Source organism: Caretta caretta, chromosome 2 (genome assembly GCF_965140235.1).
Source record: "Caretta caretta isolate rCarCar2 chromosome 2, rCarCar1.hap1, whole genome shotgun sequence".
Taxonomy (NCBI): domain Eukaryota; kingdom Metazoa; phylum Chordata; order Testudines; family Cheloniidae; genus Caretta; species Caretta caretta.
This window is the reverse complement of record NC_134207.1, coordinates 75689433-75711217: the sequence shown is the minus strand read 5'-3', so window position 1 is coordinate 75711217 and position 21785 is coordinate 75689433. Positions and strand designations below refer to the sequence as shown.

At 42.0% G+C, this 21785-nt stretch overlaps 1 protein-coding gene across 5 annotated transcripts in view; it reads right to left on the bottom strand.

Moving 5' to 3' along the window:
* Positions 1-21785, bottom strand: part of NOL4 (nucleolar protein 4) — a 256811-nt gene that overhangs the window by 97475 nt on the left and 137551 nt on the right. For all 5 annotated transcript variants that reach the window (XM_048840572.2, XM_048840571.2, XM_048840573.2 and 2 more), the window contains one exon: positions 2202-2485. In XM_048840572.2, coding sequence (XP_048696529.1) covers positions 2202-2485 — 284 coding nt within the window. The remainder of the gene's footprint in view (positions 1-2201; positions 2486-21785) is intronic.

Sequence of the window (21785 nt, the reverse complement as noted above, 5' to 3'; positions counted from 1 at the left end):
TTTGTTATTGCTGCTATACATGTTTTTTAAAATACTTTATTTTTCAATATAATTAAGAATAGAATTCATTCATAAGCATACTCTTTTACTCCATCAACACATCACACTATGGGAAAACTCTGACACCACTTACTCTATCCAGGGACTACATTCCTTTTGAAATCTGCACAACACGTGTAATAAACTATATATAAAAATTAACAGTAGATGTTAATGTTATGTCGATGTTAAATAACATTAACATTTTTCCATTCCAGGCCACAACAAGGGGGAAAATGTATGTCGAGAAATGGGGTAGGATGGTAGTGAGTGATATGAAAGGTTATATGGCTGTAGGCAACTGACTGGATCGCTTAACATTGTTAAAGTAAAGTAAATAAAGTGTAATACTGGTTTGTGTGTTAGCGGGAATTCACTGACACACATACAATGTTAACCCTTTTTAGCAACTTTTTTTTGTTTGAGAATATACTATGGTGCCATAGTTCTGATTGCATTTGGAGACATAAAGCCAGGCCATATTCTTGCCATAACTGTACATTAGTTCCACCTTAAAGACCTTCCCTTCCTCCTTCTCCAAGCTTATTTGCGTATTTGCAAAAGTACTGGCAGTAGCAGCAGTGTACCTCAGGCAAAAGAGCCTATGTGTCTATCAATATCTGGGTGACTGCCTTGTAAAGGGATCATTGCAACAATATTCCCTGGAGCAAGTGAAGACACTGCTTACATTTAGCCAGTTTAGGATTTACTGTGCATTGGTAGAAGTCTTGAGTAATTTCAGCACTAGAATATATATAACACTAAGACATAGAGTTAGTCAGAAGATTTTTGATAAAATAAAATTCACTGAAGAGGAAACACTTTGCAGAGACATCAATTTCTACTAAATTTTCATAAGGAAGATTTTTTTGGGTCCAGGGCTTACTGGTTAAAAAAAAATGAAAAAAAAATCAGAAACACGTTCACTCTACCTGTGATTAGGGAACTGGCTTGGGATGTGGGAAACCCAGGTTCAAATCTCTGATCCTCTCAACCAGACAGAATAGGGATTTGAACCTGGATTCCCCTGTCAGCATCCTAACTCCCAGGCTCTAGAGTGCAGTCAGTGTGTGTGTATCTCCCTCCTTCCAGAATCGAAAAGTACAGGTTTCAATTCCATCACAATTTGGTTTTCAAGAAACATTCAAAAGGTTTTGTTTCCATTCCAATGCAGAACAACAAATTTCAAAACCTCAAAAGTTACAGTGAAACAGAATTGTCCTCTGGACAGAACTATGGCCCACCTCTGAACACGTCTAGAAAAAGGTTTTCCACACCACTCCCATTACAAAGCCCTGCAAGAAAATGTAGGAGTTCAAAGTATACCTATATTGCCAGGCTAATTTATAGCCTTTTACTGAAGGCTAGTGACCAGCATTAATAGCATTTCGATCCAGTACGATAATAGCAATAATTGAATTTTAGAAGGTGCTAATCCAATTGGGAGTGTCAGATAAAAAGCAGGACTTGTCACCAATAGGAGCAGAGCAAATCAATGGGAAATTTATATTAAATAGACCATCTCTTCATCTTCCTTAGAATGCACATTCATGACAAATGCCTTCCTAGCAAGCTAGCTATCTAACGTGTAGGATCTGTCTTTATCCACAACATAACCACCTTACTTTTCTCCTGCCCATAAATGGAGACCACAGAGAAAAGACCTCAGGCAATTCCAGCTTCATAGAGCAAACCTGTCAGTTTCAATTCAAGTTGCGTGGCTGCATAATACATAAACAATCAGGAAGGAACCAAATCCAGTTCTTTTCAAATGTTGGTGATTTCCATGTAATAATCCATAGGGGCATAGGCATTGTACATTTAAACGGATTCATTCTATGGACATACAGTACATGTGATAGGATGGCCTTCTAAAAGTATTTCAGATGGATAGCTCAGACAGTTTATAAAAACACCTTATAACATCTGTTCTTGAAAGGGAACCACACTATTTTTGTCAGTGTATAAACATGACATATGTATATACTGTATACATAAACTAGTGCATGCAACTCTATATATAGTATCTAAGTAACAATGCAACACATATTGTACAAATTTCATTAAATGCTCAACTGGCAATAACCTTTGGGTGTCTCTTGTAAATCTTTTCCTTTTCTAAGCTATACATTTTATATCTGGAGAATGTGGAAGCATCTTACCTTGCTTCCATTTTCTCTTGCTTCTCTTTCCATCTTGAGATCAGAAATTAGGAGGTTCTTGTATTTGTTCTTTCCATTACTGTTGTGATCATCTAGTCTGTATTCTGAAGTCAGCTGAGCAGAGAGGGGACTGTCACTCAGGTTCAGAGGCTGCTCATCCTGCTCCAGATCTGTTTTGCCATTACTGTTGGTTTCTGCCATCTCCCTGCAGTGTATTCCACCTGAAGCATTGGAACTGTGCCCCACGGTCTCATTGCCATTAAAACTCTCTGCAGCTGAATCATCTATTAAAAAATACATATTTTCAGTAACATGCCACCATTTTTATCTCTGTACCAGATCAAACAGAATTTATGGCTTCACAGTGTTTTGCATAGCAAAATTAAAACTGTTTGAATGACGTCTAGCATCCAATGCATTTGTGCCATAAAACAAAATAGTCTTCAAGTAAAATTAAGCTTGGGAAATAAATCTATGGAATGATAGTCAAAGTTAAGGGGAAAGGTCTGGGCTGACACACTAGTGCAATTGTGCACCTAAAAACTAGTGTCATACTGGCTTTTTAGGAGCAAATTCTGCCCTTGTCCAGCTAGGCATGCATCCATTCATTTAGGCTCTTATAACCAAGTCTATCGCTGTAACATCACATTTGTTTAAGTCAATGTAGTTGAAGGTGCTGAGGGGGCAGAATCTGGCTCTCAGTTTTCAAGGGGCTGGAAAATATTTTACTAGGGACTAAGCGTTAAAATAGCAGCACAAGTGGCCATTTAAAAAAATTCTGTCATAAGTAGCGTAACATAAATATTCCTTAGTTCCCTGGCTTTGTGCATGCATTGCTGGCATTGGACATTATGCTGGGAAAGTTGATTCCCAGTAGAAAGACCATGGCTCAGTTGTTCTCAAACTATACGTCAATCATAATTGAAATAATAAAAATTACAATAAAAGACTAAGAGAAAGTCAGATTTTCATCTGAAATTTTTGCATGTTGTTGTTACAAGTAACTTTAAGACTGTTATAACTGAAAATAAAAATATATTTTTCCTCTAGCCTTTCAGAGGCAGATTCTGTCACCTGTGCTTTCAATGCCTTATTCCATGAACAGTCCCATTGGAATCAACAGGGTTCCCTGAACAGCAATGTACTATGCAATGTAGGAAAGGTGTCAGACTCTGGCCTCAGTTTGCTTACTGGATGCATTCAACAGCATTTTTGTGTAGTCACTTTCTCTGGTTTGCTAATGGTGCACACTCTTCCCCAGGCTCCACAAGACTGTCTATCAATAACTAGGGCCCTACCAAATTCACGGCCATGGAAAATGCGTCACAGACCATGAAATCTGGTCTCCTCCCATGAAATCTGGAAGTGGCAGCCAGCATGCCCCTGTGACCCCTTCGCCTGCAGGCACCACTTCCCACACTTCCCATTGGCTGGGAACAGAGAACCGCACCCAGTGGGAGCTGTAGTGGGGGCGGCTCCTGTGGATGGTCAATGTCACAAAATGTCTTGTGGCCCGCAATCAGATTACCCTGATGGACTGCATGCGGCCCGCAGGCCACAGGTTGCCCACCACTGCTTTAGTTTAAGGAAACATCATCTTCTCACATAACAGAATACTTTACAAGCAACAGCTGCAATAGCAAATTTACAAATCCTGTACTAGTGTGTGTTTGTTTTATAAATAATAAACGAACGTAGGAAATACAAAAGTCCCAGGTACAAAACTGTTAGATGGACATATCACATCTTCTAGTCACCAATTCAATACATGTATATTGGAACCACCTCTAAATTAATACCTGGGCCAAATCCAAGGCTTCAGTGGGACCACTGGAATAAGTACAGCAAACAGGAGTTGACCCCTAATAAAGGCCTAAACCTATTAAAGGAATATACTATACATGACAGCCTTTGACCAGACACATGCCTACAGTGCATAATAAAATAAAATGTTGAAAACTCTACTTGCGACTGTAGCAACAGACAGGCTGTTTTATCACACTATGGAACAGGAATCCATATATCTTCTAGTACAGTGCCTAATCCAAGATACACATTATTTTAGATAAAGAACAATGTTTACAACTCTTCTCAAATGGTCTTATGCTCAAAAATAAGATAGAAATACAGAATTGTAACTTTATTTATGGAAAGTCCAAACAAAGTAAGATTGAGAAGCTCCTTGGTTAACACAAGTATATTGGGATAACTGGCAACAGAGGACAGAAATATGTATTAAATGTAAACAGCTCTTTATTACTTAACTACTGAAAAATCCCTGAGAATTAACAATTGTACGTAAGCACTGACATTAAAACAATGATACATGTATTATCAACGTAACTTTAGCGGCACCTACAAATGACTCAATTACTATATAGTAAGCTCTTCTCTCTTGTATAAAGTCAAATGCCTATAGTAAATAATACAGTTATACATGTTTTATCTTTCCCTTTAGGAATAAAAATCTAGGTCTAGGGGGAGAATGATCAGAAGTATGGCTATAAACCCACTTTTGCCATGTAAATATAAATATGAATTACCATAAAAGGACCAAGAAAAAAAAAGCATTTTAGCACTGATAGCTTCTTACAGATGTTACCAAGGTAACTAAATTACACAGTTTAGCATATTTCATTCCTGGGCAGTTGAGCTATTTTTGCAGAGAATACACTAACATTAAAACAACAGCTGTTCTGCAACTGAGACCAAGAACCAGATCCTCTAGAGACCCTTACCCATGTGAAAAGAATTTATTCTCACAAATAGTCCCACTGACTTCAAGGGAAGGTTAGTGAGTCTGACCCAAGAAGTGAAGCATACTTTCCCCACCCCTTGTACCTGGCCAGCTCTGCTGCCATGGTCCTGGCAACTTCCCCTCCCCCTCTTGTCTGCTTTGATGAGTCTTGTGCCCTAGAGGTGCAGTCCCTGCACTCGGGGTATGTGGGGATAGGGCTTATACCTGGCCTTTGTATAAAGGTGAAAGAGGGGTGACTTCTTGCACTCTCCCAGCACCTTGTGACTCACTGGAGCATCCCAGGCACAATCTGGCCCTCAGATTATAAACTCTTCTAATCTAAGGATTTATCTTCTTATTTTATCTATGAAGCATCTAGCCCACTGTTGCTTTCATATAAATACCAGACAAGGCATTTTTGCCATGTTATTAGCATATTTTTCTAATGTCTATCATAACCCCTCAGCAGCAATAAACTGTGGAAGCTGAAAATCTGTTTCCTTACCCAATATTTTTTCCTCCATCATTCAGCGGCAGGCACTGGTTTATACTTGGAGAGGCGCTGGCAGGTTCAGGAATATAGGGATATATGCTGGGTCCTTATAGTCGCATGTGTGGGTACGATATATCTTGCATGAATGGACAATTAGGTTTCAAACACTCCGTCAGTGTAACCTGTGCATATTCCTACTGGACAGTTTACATGGATTTATTTTTCGAAAACACTGCCTCCCTCCCCCAAAGCATTTCTTGGGGGAGGAAGCGGGGAAAAAAATTGATTATCCAGGGCCTTTAGCAACAGAGAGAATGTGGCTTGTTGTAGCAACAGAGAGAGCGCGAGTGTGAGCACAGCTGCTCATAGAATATGTTGAGAGCAGCGTGTGGAATCTGATGATGTCAGGATGGCAGTTGGATTTTTGTTTTGTGCTGTGATTGGTTACAACTTCTTTGAGTATCTCTCTATGTGGAGCCCACCCTTGGTGCACATGTGCCCCCGTGCGTGAGAGACTGGAATCTTTAACCAGCAGCATCCACTGGGGCCATACACATGCACTGCGTACTATTGCTCCCCACCCTCATGGCATAAGAGGTGGAATGGTCCCAAAAGCCATTGCATTCCCTCCTACTGTGAGATGGAACAACCTCCGTATCCCTCTATTTCTTCTGGCTTTGTTACTTAGTTGTTAACTTTTTTAGTTGTAGTTGTTATCATTGCCTTATTTCTACTAGTTAGCCCACTGACAAAAACAACACACGCACACCTACCCCGCCCCCACCAGGAGTGTAATTAGTTTAATTTCTAGGTGGTCCGCTACCAAACCACCACCGGAATAGCTGACTTGAAGTCCTCCGGTAACCTGCCTGCCAAGTGATGTGGCTATACTGCTGAATGATGGCCACATCAAAAGACTGCTTGCTTATTTGCTTTGTTTAGGGGAAGGGCATATCCCCAGGAAGTGCAGAGTTTTCAAGTCCTTTCCCCAGTGTCTTTGCCCAGAGGTATGTTTCAAGTGTTTTTTGTTGGGGAAGTCTATGAAGGGAGCATGTGACTCAAACTCTTCCTGTTTCTGAGCGTACTATTCACTCTTTGAAAACACAGGCAGCAAGTGTCCCAGCTAGCCGAGAGGTTACCCAGGTTCCCTGGGATCAAAGAGACCACAGAAAAAGGCCTTTAAAACTGTGGTGCAGATTCCCTCGGATCAGTCAGCAACCCCTACTGCCCACATGAGGAAAGAGCACCATTCGAAGTCTGGAGCTCAGCACTGGTTTCTCTTCCAGGTATTGTCAAAAAACAAGCTATTAACTCTTAAAGCTTTGGATGCCAACATAATTACTGCAGCTAAGTCTGCACCACATGCCACTTCTGCCTCAATAAGGGTTTTGCCCCAAACATCGGCAGCTAGTTTACATCCTGTGATTCCATCTGTCCCGCTACCTTTTACCTCATCCAAGGGTCTCCTGAGCCTGAGTTTTGTTTACTGGAGATTTTGCCCCTTTCTGCAGTTTCTAAATTCAGAACAGTACTAGCACCTAGGATACCAACTATGATGATGTCATCACATCACTTCTACCACTCCACGGGGAAAAGCACCTCCTAAAAAGGAGTTTTACTATTCATCACCGTGTGTGTCTAACAGAAGTCTTTCTCCAGGAACTGCTAATTTATCACCTGAGCCAACTAAGAAGGAGGTTCAAGAAAAAGGAGTGATATCCCCTTCTCATAGAATCATAGAATATCAGGGTTGGAAGGGACCTCAGGAGGTCATCTAGTCCAACCCCCTGCTCAAAGCAGGACCAAACCCCAATTAAATCATCCCAGCCAGGGCTTTGTCAAGCCTGACCTTAAAAACTTCTAAGGAAGGAGATTCTACCACCTCCCTAGGTAACGCATTCCAGTGTTTCACCACCCTCCTAGTGAAAAAGTTTTTCCTAATATCCAACCTAAACCTCCCCCACTGCAACTTGAGACCATTGCTCCTTGTCCTGTCATCTTCTACCACTGAGAATAGTCTAGAACCATCCTCTTTGGAACCACCTCTCAGGTAGTTGAAAGCAGCTATCAAATCCCCCCTCATTCTTCTCTTCTGCAGACAAAACAGTCCCAGTTCCCTCAGCCTCTCCTCATAAGTCAGGTGTTCCAGACCCCTAATCATTTTTGTTGCCCTTCGCTGGACTCTCTCCAATTTTTCCACATCCTTCTTGTAGTGTGGGGCCCAAAACTGGACACAGTACTCCAGATGAGGCCTCACCAATGTCGAATAGAGGGGAACGATCACGTCCCTCGATCTGCTCACTATGCCCCTACTTATACATCTCAAAATGCCATTGGCCTTCTTGGCAACAAGGGCACACTGTTGACTCATATCCAGCTTCTCGTCCATTGTCACCCCAGGTCCTTTTCCGTAGAACTGCTGCCTAGCCATTCGGTCCCTTATCTGTAGCGGTGCATTGGATTCTTCCATCCTAAGTGCAGGACCCTGCACTTATCCTTGTTGAACCTCCTCAGATTTCTTTTGGCCCAATCCTCCAATTTGTCTAGGTCCCTCTGTATCCTACCCCTACTTGCCACCGTATCTACCACTCCTCCTAGTTTAGTTTCATCCGCAAATTTGCTGAGAGTGCAATCCACACCATCCTCCAGATCATTTATGAAGATATTGAACAAAACCGGCCCCAGGACCGACCCTTGGGCACTCCACTTGATACCTGCTGTCATCTAGACATGGAGCCATTGATCACTACCCGTTGAGCCCAACAATCTAGCCAACTTTCTACCCACCTTATAGTGCATTCATCCAGCCCATACTTCTTTAACTTGCTGACAAGAATACTGTGGGAGACTGTGTCAAAAGCTTTGCTAAAGTCAAGAAACAATACATGCACTGCTTTCCCTTCATCCACAGAACCAGTAATCTCATCATAGAAGGCGATTAGATTAGTCAGTCTCTCATCAGATGAGACACAAGTCAGTCAGATCTCAAACCCATGGATGCCTCCTCCTTGGCACCACATACCTTAATATGGGATGTAATTCTGGCCAGCTTGGACACCTCATTCTCATTTCTCAATGTGATAGGGTGTGGGTCATTCTAGAAGTAAATCTTTTGCATTACTGAAAACTCACACAAAACAGTTCAGCTACCACAACCTGCTTGCACAGAGGATCATGAAATGCAGAGTGAGGACACAGGTAATTTTGAACAAGATGACCCAGTGACACATATGACTTTTTCTTCATCATCAGATGAAGCTGTTGTTCCATCAACTCCATCTGTGATGGACAACTTCAAAATGTTCCAAGACCTCCTAAAGTGCATGGCCAATACCATGGAGATTCCACTAGAGGTGGTACAAGAAAAATCATATAATGCCCATTAATGAGGGTATTCTAGATCCCATCAAGGATCTTGACAGATGCCAGCTTCTATCGATGCAACATCTAAATTGATGGACTGCAGATATGAAGCACCCTTCCAGGCATTTGGACTGTTTTTATACTCCTCCATCTCCTTCTCCATTTCTTAGTTGTATAGGCAGCAAATGAAAAGTCCAGACAACCTGGTCCACCAAATGGACCCCAAAGTACAAAGATCCAAAAAGATTGAAGAATATATTTTTCTCCCAAAGTGATCCAGATACTCTACAGGTCAGAATTGCCAATTAACAGGCTTTAACAGCCAATGGACTATCTCAGAGAGATTTTAATGTTTTTCAGAATCTAAAGAGGAACTTAAGTCTCCAAGACAGCACTAAAAGTATCACTTCATGGTGCAGATACATCTTGCAAGGTCAATGACTTTGTGGATTATAATCAGAAGAGCATCTTGGTTGATTGCATCTGGTTTGAACCAAAAGAGGTTCATATCAACAAAAGACCTACTTTTTGAAGGATATGACATATTTAGTTCAAAAACAGATGAATTACACATTAAAGAATTCAAGAGCAACCCTCTGATATCTAGCCTTTATATCCCAGCATAGAATAGAAAACAAATTCAAACTGCGGATGACCTCAAGGCAGAAATACTCCTCTTCCTACTTCTATCATCAGAGACTGGCTAGAATCCTTTAGGAAGAGACCCTCATATAAGAGGAAAGGTTATGCTTCCTCACTGGTGACATCCCATCCTGGACTGAACCAAGGGCAGCAAGTCTGACTTTGTGGTCAAGAGTTTTGGCTAATCTATACGGATCTTTACCCCCTAGCTTCCAGCACTTGGTACCTCCGCCTTTTTTTTCCCCCAAGGAGGCATGGACTGAAATTACAGTTGACCAATGAGACCTGTAAGTCATCTGAGAAGGCTGTGTCATCCAATTGCAATCACTGCCTCTGTCCCATCCCCATTCCACCCTTCTTCAGGAACCGTTTTTATGAGTCTTCAACAAGTGGACTCTGCTTCAACTAGGTATGACAGAGTGAGAGCCTCCCACCTTTAGGGGCAAAGGATTCTATTCTCCATATTTCCTGATTCCAGAGAAAAAGAGAGGTTGGCATCCTATTCTGGACCTCAGGAAACAAATGCATCAGTGGCACAGAGTTTTGAATGGTTACCCACACTTCTAAATCCCATCCTTAGATCCAACAGATTGGTTTATAATTCTCAGTTTACAGGACACTTAATTCCATGTGTCCATCCATCTCACAGAAAGCACCTACAGTTCATAGTAGCAGCGGAGCATGACCAATTCAGAGTACTGCCTTTCCATCACTCCTCCGCCCCAAGTGTATTCTCTCTGTGGTGGCTGCTCGTCTAAGGAGACACGGTCTCCAGATTTACCCTTACTTCAATTATTGTTTAATTCAAAGAAAATCTTCTCACTAGGTCACTGAGACTATGTACATGAATCTTCCATTCTTTTCCTTGCTCATTTTTCCTTGGGTCCCAAGCTCCAAAAACACAAGTCAGTGTTCATTCCCACTCACTCAGTGGAGTTCATAATAGCAATCCATGGCTCAAGAGCATCAGAAGCGGTCTTGCCTCAATACAGGTTTTGCACGATTCATCACATTATACCAGAACTTCAGTTTCATCCAATAACTTTGGCAGGAGTCTGTTTCCAATTACTGGGGAACACGGTCTTATGCAATTTCACAACACTGAATGCCAGATTTCATCTCAGATCATTCCAGGGACGTCTGAATTCATCCTTTCAACCAAGCAGACACAGTATGAATTTAACAGGTGTCAGTTCCAGCATGAATCCTATTCTCTCTCCTCTGGTGGAAGGATTTACAGAAAGTTTGTCAAGGGATGTCATTTATTTCCCCATCTCCCAGCAAGACTTTGATTACAGACACCTCCAGGAAAGGTTGGGGAATATATCTAGCTCTTTTTCAGTCTCACTGACTATGGTCCTATGTAGACTTTCAATCTCAGGTTAATGTTTTGGAACTCAGAATGATAAGACAACTGCACAAATTGTTTCTGCCTCTGCTAAAGGGAACACCCACCCAGGTCTTGATAGACAACACTACAGTAATGAGTTACATCAACGGCAAGGAAGGGCAGTTGTTCCATGGGGGTGGTGCATTCAGAATCACATCAATCTTATAGCTCGACATATACCAGGAGCACAAATCAATCTAGTGGACCACCTCAATGCATAAATGGACTCTACAGGATGTAGCTCTTACTCAAGTGTTTCAGGAGTGGAGAGTTTCCCTCAAAGATCCCTGCCACCAACCAGAACACAAAATGTCACGTTTTGCTTTGGGCTTGCTGAGGGCTTTCTCCTCATACCTTCATAAAAACAAAACAATTTAAAAGATTGTCCTGACTTTTCATAGCCTTTCAAAAGTTTAGGACACAAGCCCCTCCATCCCCCTGGCATGCTCAGCCCCAGTTCCTGGCAGCCAAGCCTGGGCAGGGAGCAGGCTGCTGTTGCCTCCCAGCCAGGCTTAGTCAGGCAGAAACAGCTCCGTCCCGCTCTCCAGCCAGTTGCCAGAGAGAGTGGCCAATTGTGTGAGGGGGAGACGCAGGGAGAGAAGGACAGAAAGACCCTCCCCTCCGCAGGTAATGTGGTGCTGGGAAAGCACTGCAGTGCCAGGCTGGGCGCAAGGCCAGGGCATGTCACTAGGCAGGGGAGACACGGTCACATGTCCTCCCCATTAGATTGTGCCCTCCCCCCCGCAGTATGAGGAGGTACTAGTCATCTCTCAAAGGAGCATTCCAATCAATGGACTGAGGACCTTCCAATCTTTTGAAAGTTACCAGAGACTTTACGAGCCAGCAGTCTGTAACATCACTGCTACAAACCTGATCCAAGAACTTTGCAATAATTGTATGTATATGATTTTTGACCATTTTTACTCTCTCCTCTTCTTTTTTCTTATAAACCAAACTTTGGACATTAGCTACTAAAGGATTGGCAACTGCGGGGTTATTGGGTAAACTCTGAGTTATATACTGACCTGGCTATGTGGCTGATCTCTTGGGATTAGAAGGACCCTTTGCTTGATCAAACTGGTTTTAAATAAACACTCATCATGAAGTCTAGTGTTTGGGAGTTGCAGGGGGGAGGTTAAATGAGTCCTGTAATGCCTAAGGAGACTGGATTTCTGACTTCTTGTTAACCAGTGTGGTGAAACAGAAGTTTACTTTTATTGTTGGGTTGGTATATCTTATGGAAGAATAACCACCAGTCTGGGGTCTGTCTGCCCCTATTTCTCAGCAGGTTGTCCTGAATTTGGCATCCTCAGCTGTGACCCACTGAGGCACGGTAAAACCTTACAATGATTGTGGTGCCTGGAAATGCTCTGTCAATGTGGATTGCACGACTCACCCTCCTTCTCCATTGCCATGCAGTCCTATTACCTAAAATTCTGTGTGGTGAAGAAAAAGAGTGGGTCACTCCACCTTTATTCCCCAGGAGGATGAAGACAAAGGAGAGAAGCTTTTTGCAGGGCAGGTGGCGGATTAATGATTTTGCTGCCCCTAGGCCCTGAAATAGGTACAGATTTTGCCACTCCCATATGAACTTGTGAACGGCACTAACTGATACAACAAAGGAATCTATTTTGTGCATTTTTGCTATCATTTCATTTCCATTTCTTTCTTTTGTATAGCATTTTTTTTTAACTGAGAACCACTTAATTTCTTCCTTCCAGTCATATTATTAACATTTAGGATTATCGCGAGTATGTTTACTAAATGGCGTCGCACCATCATTGGTAGTTTCAATACAAACTATGATTGGTAGAATCGCGGCGTCACTGATGCTTCAGTTTGGTGCGCAGTTACAATATGAACAAATGACGATACAGGCATCTGACAGTGGGCTTGTGCAAAAATGCCACGATTACAAAAATGCTGCTGTTATAAATTTGCCGCCCCTGCAAATTTGTCAGCCTAGGCAATAATACGCCATTGTGCAGGGCTCAAGTGCAGCCCCAACAGACATTGTTGGTTAATGTTTCCAATCTTTTGTGCACGAAACCCAGGCACACAGTTATATTAATTTAGATGCAATAAATGGGCCAAAGGTGTTAACATAACCCAGCAACTAGCCAACATTAAACGGTGTTAAACAAGGTCCAGGATTTGGTACACAGAGACCTTAGCCTGCTTAGTACCATGGCAAACACACCATTAGAAATCCTTTTAACCTTTTATTAAAGATAAAGGAAGGAAAAACAGTTAAATATTGGAAATGTAAAGTATTACATAAGGCTTTTATTTTAATGATGCCCCTTGTTTCCTTTCCTTTTAGATGGAAAGAGATTTAGAAGGACCCCCCCCCCCGGATTTGACAGTCTCTTAGATGGTATCAAAGATTAAATAACTGTCCTTTTGGGTAAAAGAGAAGGTGTTAGCTGAGATGAGCCAGAGCTGTTGTTGCTGTTAATGTCTGATCCCATTTTATCCCAGGTGGTTCTGGGATTCAGCTAGAATTGGTAGAGGAGACAGTGTTATTTGCATCCCTCTCTCTGGACTGGTCTGGTCAAGACATCTCAAGATTAGAACCAGGGGCTGGGGTCTCAAGAGATGGTGGGGGTGGCAGCAATGACAGTGAAGCTCACTCCATTAGCCTCCATCTGTTCTTCGCTATTTTACCTTCAATGTCTCTTTTAAGGACCCAAAGAGGAAGTGATGAGTGGAATAGCCCAACCCATCATTATTTTGTCCACCAATTAGGCCTAATATTCAACTTATTGATTTATTAATTTCTGATTCCACATTTTCTGTTTTTACCAAGCATTTTAACACAGTCCTTAAACCATATTAGTATTTTCATTTAGACTAATTTAGTTTGTCTTCTTTCTGTACCTTTTCCCATCAACATTTGTTATTATAGGTTATTGTAACATCTTCTGAACTTTCACATACTTTTTACAGTTAAGATCACAATTAAAATAAACGTATAGGCCCACTTATTACAACAGCACCAAGAATGGGATCCACGAGGACAGAACATCTAGAAAAAACATATTTGCTGTAATATAAGTAACCATTCTTTCTGAAGGTAGGATGTTGGGCATAAGCTGAACGGGAAGAGTGAGATTTGAGAGGCTGAAGCTGCTGTCTGTGCAAATGCAGGGTTGTCTGCCATAAAACCTACTCTTTCAGACTGGACAAAAATCCTGTATTACAAAGGGTGCTTTAAGCCTCTCAGGCCAGATTCCACCACCCGCACTCTTGCTACATGGTACCTTACACCATGCGTAGTCTGACTGATTTCAGTCGGACTGCTTGCCATGTACAGTACTCTATGTGAGTAAATGTGGCACAGTCTAGCTCTGAGTTATTTTATGGGGTTGTTTTTTTTTTACCATCAATTGCCTGTATATTGCAAGTATATTTTACATTTTTTACCTTCTATTGACAGTTATGCATTTTCTGTTTAAACATTTTTTAATGAAAGCCACATGCTATGTAAATAAATATTTTAAACTTTAAATCGCTAGTTAAATTCTTTTTAGAAATTCTGTAACTTTCTGGATTCCATAAATCAAAGGGGCACTACCCAGCCCTGATAAACTTGGTGATTAAAAAGACTACTGTACTGCAAGCAACTGAATATGCGGCCTTGGAATAGGAGTATGGTAACAGAGACAAAATAGCGCAACATGCAGAGTAAGGGAATCCATGCCAATATATGTGGACTTTGCTATGGGAGATAATAAAAAGACTGGGTCAAATTTCACTTCTGCCAACTTTGACAGTGACAATTTAATATCAATTTTTCAAAATCATGTCTTCAGGTACATTTCATTTTGATCACAAAATACGTATTCCGCACAAGGTTAGGGTACAACTTTAAGGGTACATCTACACTGCACGCTTCTTTACTGGCATATAGAGTACACACCTGCTTAGCCCCTTAGCATGGGCATAAATAGGAGTGTAGCCAGTGAGGCCTGCTTTAGGCACGTAGAGTAAAGCCACGCCTGAAGGGTGTGGGTGTGTTTCTGAGTACATACCCTACACGCTCTCTACTTGCCCAGACCAACCACCCATCTACCTACGATTTTTAATACTGTCGTGTCCCACTGCCTTCACGCTTCTGGAGCTTTTCCCCTCTCCGGCAGTAGGGAATGGCTCTGGCAGGGAGAAGGCAGTGAGGAAAGGTTTGGGTACTTGGGCAGCTCCCCACTGTGGAACCTTTCTCTGTGGCAGGGAAAGACTCCAGTGTGGGGGAGAGAAGGAAGGCTCTGCCAGCTCTCCACTGCTGGGGAATTTCCGCTCCATGGCACAAACACTCTGGTAGAGGGAAAAGACTCTGACAGCTCTATGCTGCTGGAGCCCTTTCCCCACCACAGGGATAGAATCCGGCAGCAGGGAAAGGCACTGCCAGCTCCCGTTGCTGGAGCCTTTCCCTGCAGCAGGGCCTTACCTCCTGCCTCTCCAATAGTGCGTTATCGCCTAGGCTGACAAGGCCGAGGCCTAGGGCGGCAAATTTATAATAGCAGCATTTTTGTAATCGCAGCATTTTTGCACAAGCCCACTGTCTGTCAGATGCCTGTATTGTCGTTTGTTCATAATTGTAACTGCGCACCAAACTGAAGCATCAGTGACGCTGCGATTCTACCAATCATAGTGCGTATTGAAACCACCCATGACGGCGCAACGCCACTTAGTAAACATACTTGTGACAATCCTAAACGTTAATAATATGACTGGAAGGAAGAAATTAAGCGGTTCTCAGTTCAAAAAAATGCTATACAAAAGAAAGAAAGGGAAAGGCAGTGATAGCAAAAATTAGCAAAATAGATTCCTTTGTTGTATCAGTTAGGGCTGTTCTCCTTTGTTGCATCAGTTAGGGCTGTTCACAAGTTCATATGGGGGTGGCAATTATTTCAGGGCCTAGGGGCGGCAAAATCATTAATCTGCCACTGTGCCTCCCCCTTGCCAAGCCTTTCCTCACCACGATGAAAGGCTCTGGCAGCAAGGAGCAGCTGAAGCCTTTCCCCACTGCCTCCCCTCCTCCAGCGCCTTTCATTGATACATGTACCTACACACCACATTGTGGACACAGCCTGCTTTTCACTGTGGCGTATAGCTGTACCCTCCACGCTGCCACCAGTGGTGTGTAATGTAGATGTAACCTAAGATAACCAGAAGCAACTATAACTCAATCAACAATGTATTTTTTTCACATTAGGAGAAAGATGTATATGTATAATGAGTTCACTTTAGCTAAGGCCACTAATATTAGCAAGTCCTTCTCCCCTTTTCAATGCATATAACCATACTTACTTCCCTGGCAAATTTTCCCATCTGTGAACTACACTAAGCAGCTTCTGCATTAAAAGCCTAATCCTGTGTAATTCAAATCAATTAATGATTTGCCATTGGCTTCAGGAACACAGGATTTGGCCCTAAGTTATTTCATTGATGAAGTCCTGCTCATTCACAATACACAAAAAGCAAGAAAGAACAAGACAGCATTTAGGGCTTATCCAAGTCCCTCTGTAGTCAATGGAAAGACTCCCACCATTTTCAATCAGAGTAGGATCTTGTCTTTAAACAGTAGGTTTAACATATATACACACATATTATCCAAAATGGAATCAACATAAGATTGACACATCTTCTTTCAGAAAAACCAATTAAACAAAACTGCAAGTTTTTCAGAAACAGTAGACTTGAGAAAGTTTATCCTAAAAAATAAACTATCTTAAGCTATCTTATTAGTAGATGCACCAAACAGGCAGATCATTTTATTCAGTTACAGTATATTTAATAGTACAGTGAACTGTCTCTCTACAGCACCAAAAGCCATCAGACAAAGTAAGAGCCATGTCAGTCATAGTACAAGCAGTGTCACAGAAAAAGGACAAATTTCAAGTCTCTGCATAATTGAGCACCTACTTTGCATGCACAATTACCATAATTGCACATGTAAATTGGGTGACACAGAAGAATGTGATTCAGTTAGATGTAAAGTTGGGTTTCATAAGCATAGAAGTGTCAGCCAAGGTTGCAGATATGAGATATGCACCAAAGAGGGAAGACATTTGGAAAAGAGAAGATTGAGATGGAAGCACTACAAAAAGGGACAGGAAAAAGGTATGAAGTCTTAATATGAAAGATAGGATTCAAACAGGGGGAAAGAGTGCTCGAGCCATTGGCTTTTTACTTTTTTACAATTGAGCTCCTTCAGTAATCAATAGTACTGAAGCATTCACAAAGAGCTAGGTCCAACATGTTAAAAAACAAGAGCTCAAAGTTAGCCCCTCCCTCCATATCCATAGTTAGGTACCTAAATAAGTAACGAGGTTTTCAAGAGTATTCGGTATTCCACAGCTCCATTGACCTCCTTTTCCTCTTTCTTGCCCAGGATTGTAGAAGCATGAGAGCTGCTAACAAGGCTCGACTCTGGAGAATAACAGCTGCCACTCTCAGAAGCAGCAAGGAACTGGAATGCTGCCAACTCAAAACAGAATGGAAACAAGAGGTTTGTGTTTGATTCCTAATTTTGAACCTAGGATGTTTTGAGTAGAGTCAAGGTTTTGCTAAATACATTTGCCTATCCTTACTTTTGCCCCATTGTACAAACTGGCATATATTTATACTGTCATACTCTACTTCAGGGCCAAAACAAATAAAGATCTGCCAGGAGAGAAAGAGGGAGATAAAAGATCAAGTCTATAGGTCTTGAGTCAGTGAAGGAAATACTCTATAAAGGCATCTGCGCTGAACACTGGTATTTTTAACATGGTACTTTTAAAGTCACTGTCAAGGCCTAAAATTAGAACTACCAGCTTCATTATGGTTTGTGGGTGCCCAGAAATAAATTTTTCTGTAATTCCACTCTTCAAGGCTTGCCTTGAGATCAAGCAAGACAAATGACAGCTTAGGGGCCTTGCATATCCTCGTCAACCCACAGCCTGCTGTTCCCTTAGCAGGATTGGAGGGAGGGAAAGGTCACGGCATGATACTCTTCCCCAGACTCATCTCCAGAAGCAAGACAGGAAAGGAAGGCCTTAAGAACAAAGATAACAAGTGATTGCTTTGGGTTCCACGTATCCTAAGCCACTTTCATCACAAGTTGTTGCTTGAGGCCCCAAACTTTACAAGGCCCTGGGTTCTACCTGTCTTCTCCATTCCTGTAAGCAGGAAAGGAATGGAAACAGAAAATTTCTCTTAACAGAAAGCAAGATTCTTATATATTACAGTACTGTGTGCTCACTAAAAGGGATCAGATGAGCAGAAATGAGAGAGAGTCTCACATACCTCTGATCACAAAGAAATCCAAAACTGTAGTTATGTTGGTGGCAGATAGCTAATTTTTCTGTCCAGTCTTAATGCCCTAATTTGGGGGGAATGGGTATTTTTTCTAGAGTTCTGTGGAGTAGTCTGACCATATTTTAAGTCTTTTTTTAGGCACTGATCCTGGCAAAAGCCTTGACACATTTACCTTAATGCTCATGAGTGGTCCCAGTGACCTCAATGTTACTATCATAAAGCAAAGCATGGGTGTAAGACATTGATGGATCAGAGACACATTTCCTTGACAATACCTTCTTAAATAATTCATGGCATATTTTTATTATAAATACTGTTATTAATTTTTGAAAGTACACTGAATACAAAGGGGTCAGTCAGGGAAAATCTAAAACAGTTTTATTCACGTGAGTTCCCTGTGACTTTAAATGGGACTAGTAATTAGAACTGTGCCCAGGACAGAAGTTCTGTTTTGTGAAGGATTTTGAGATTTGGCCTTGTTCCAAATCTTAACAAAAACTGAAAATTTTAAAGTTCTCTGTAAAGGAAAATTCTGAGGGGGAGACGGGGGGAATTGTTTTAAGTCAATCAAAACATTTCTTTTCATTTTTTATTTTATTTTGTATTATATATTAAAATATTTATATTATAAAAATTCAAAAGTAAGTCATTTCAAAATGAAAGATTGAGTAATTTTGTTCCAACAATGTTGAAATGCAACATTTCAACATTATCGGAACTTTTTCCCCCAGTTTTCCTCTGAAATGAAATTCCAGTTAAATCAGCCTGATTACCCAAGTGTTTTGATTTTAACAAAATATGGTTCCATTAAGTTTTCTCCGGTGAGCTGTACTCCTTATCACTGTTCCCTCTAAGCTGTGCGCGCGCACACAGATCCTAAACCCAACGCACACAGCGAAACACCGCACGCAGAAAAATTTGCACAGCACAACAATTTGCACAGAAGAAATTTTTGCGCACACGGCCTGTCAAAAATTAGAGCAAACATTGCTTCTTATGTTTGTAAAGATTTGCAGGATCAGGCCCTGATGCAGAGGGCAATTGTATTTAATACTCATCTACTGAAAATCAAGTAAAAATATTGGACCAGCAAACTTACACCCAGTGAAGGTGGAGGAAGTGTACATTAATGTAGAGTGGCGGCTTCTTTAAATTACAAATCTCTTACACACTATTTCTCAGCATGTCAGTCACACCACCTTCGGCTCCCTGAGATCTACTTACATGCACTCTGCTGATGGGAGAGCCTGAGTGTAAGAATCCAAATCTGGGGCTCTGGGGCTAACTTTGTGGGGGTTTGTTACACTGCTATATAATTCATGTTGCTGCCAGGACAGAGTCTGTGTGGCTCAATTGTTAAGAGTCTACTATGGATAATTTGTATTTTTTTAAAAAATTGCCAAGGATGCTCAGAGCCTGGGATGGCTGCTCTTTTATGCAGTTAATCATAAAGTAAATTATTAGGAGGTCCAAATTACACACCCCTTCTGAAGTTAACTCTTTATTTTAATTGTCCTGTTAAATGTTTGTGAAATTCGTGGGACTATGAGTATTACTGTATCTTTGTGCTCACCTGGGGTAAACACTGAAAGGAGTACTCTGTGGCCAGGCGAAGCAAGACTATGTTCAACTAAATGGCATTTCTCTGTTTGTCGGGCTGTAACATAACTTTTGAAAATCGCATCTGTTACATTTTTGAATTTTACTGTAGAGTGACTATATCATGCCAAAAACAATACAAAAAACAGTACACATCTACAAAGGCTAAAACATGAAAATAGACTAAGGAGTAATAGATTAAGGAAGTATGGGCTGGAAGAATGCACTATAAGGTGGGTAGAAAGCTGGCTAGATTGTCGGGCTCAACAGGTAGTTATCAATGGTTCCATGTCTAGTTGGCAGCCGGTATCAAGTGGAGTGCCCCAAGGGTCGGTCCTGGGGCCGGTTTTGTTCAATATCTTCATAAATGATCTGGAGGATGGTGTGGATTGCACTCTCAGCAAATTTGCGGATGATACTAAACTGGGAGGAGTGGTAGATACGCTGGAGGGGAGGGATAGGATACAGAAGGACCTAGACAAATTGGAGGATTGGGCCAAAAGAAATCTGATGAGGTTCAATAAGGATAAGTGCAGGGTCCTGCACTTAGGACGGAAGAACCCAATGCACAGCTACAGACTAGGGACCGAATGGCTAGGCAGCAGTTCTGCGGAAAAGGACCTAGGGGTGACAGTGGACGAGAAGCTGGATATGAGTCAGCAGTGTGCCCTTGTTGCCAAGAAGGCCAATGGCATTTTGGGATGTATAAGTAGGGGCATAGCGAGCAGATCGAGGGACGTGATCGTTCCCCTCTATTCGACATTGGTGAGGCCTCATCTGGAGTACTGTGTCCAGTTTTGGGCCCCACACTTCAAGAAGGATGTGGATAAATTGGAGAGAGTCCAGCGAAGGGCAACAAAAATGATTAGGGGTCTGGAACACATGAGTTATGAGGAGAGGCTGAGGGAGCTGGGATTGTTTAGCCTGCAGAAGAGAAGAATGAGGGGGGATTTGATAGCTGCTTTCAACTACCTGAAAGGGGGTTCCAAAGAGGATGGCTCTAGACTGTTCTCAATGGTAGCAGATGACAGAACGAGGAGTAATGGTCTCAAGTTGCAGTGGGGGAGGTTTAGATTGGATATTAGGAAAAACTTTTTCACTAAGAGGGTGGTGAAACACTGGAATGCGTTACCTAGGGAGGTAGAATCTCCTTCCTTAGAGGTTTTTAAGGTCAGGCTTGACAAAGCCCTGGCTGGGATGATTTAACTGGGATTTGGTCCTGCTTCGAGCAGGGGGTTGGACTAGATGACCTTCTGGGGTCCCTTCCAACCCTTATATTCTATGATTCTATGATTCTATGACTGCCATCCCAGAAAGCATACCAGTTAAATACTGAACCATGGACATCTCACCAGTGCATTGATTATGATTGCAAGCGGACAGACAGTGTCATAAACCAAATCAAAAAGGTTTTGGTACTGATTGGTCTCTCTCTGATCAGCATCAAAAACCTCTAACATGGTACAAATACAACAACTGTCACAAGAGATATAGGGATTGTCAAAGTGATGGTATTTATAATCAGTGGAGAATAAGTATTATTTTTTCCTACTAAAAATAACATGGATCTCAGACTACAGCCTCCTGACCAAAGTAATCTAACCTTGGTTGAAGAACTGCTGATCGCCAGAGTGTACCCAGTAGTATTGGTGTACGATTATTGAGGACTGTGTTGGAACTGCAAACTCTTGCTTTCAGAGTGTGTGGTGGGGGGGGGACTTACCTGGTCCTGCTTGCAAGCTAGGGGTCTCTGCAGGAAAGTGTGTGGAGTCAGTCTGGCAAGAGCCAGATTAGATCAAGATGATGTGAGTTGTGCGTCTCTGCCTTAGAGAGCAGCCTGCTTTGTCTCCCTCTGTTTTTGGTTCTTGCACGTTATCTTTCCAAAATCAGTGTGAAGGACCATGGGCCTCGAACTTGGTCCCACAGATCCCCAGGCAGCACCAAGGCCACAACCACCACGCAGCAGCTCACCTGAGTAGCTAGGAAGATGGCCAGAGAAGGGTTAGCTTGCAGAGGGCGCCACCCCCAAAGCTCCTGATCGGTGGAAACATCCATCAC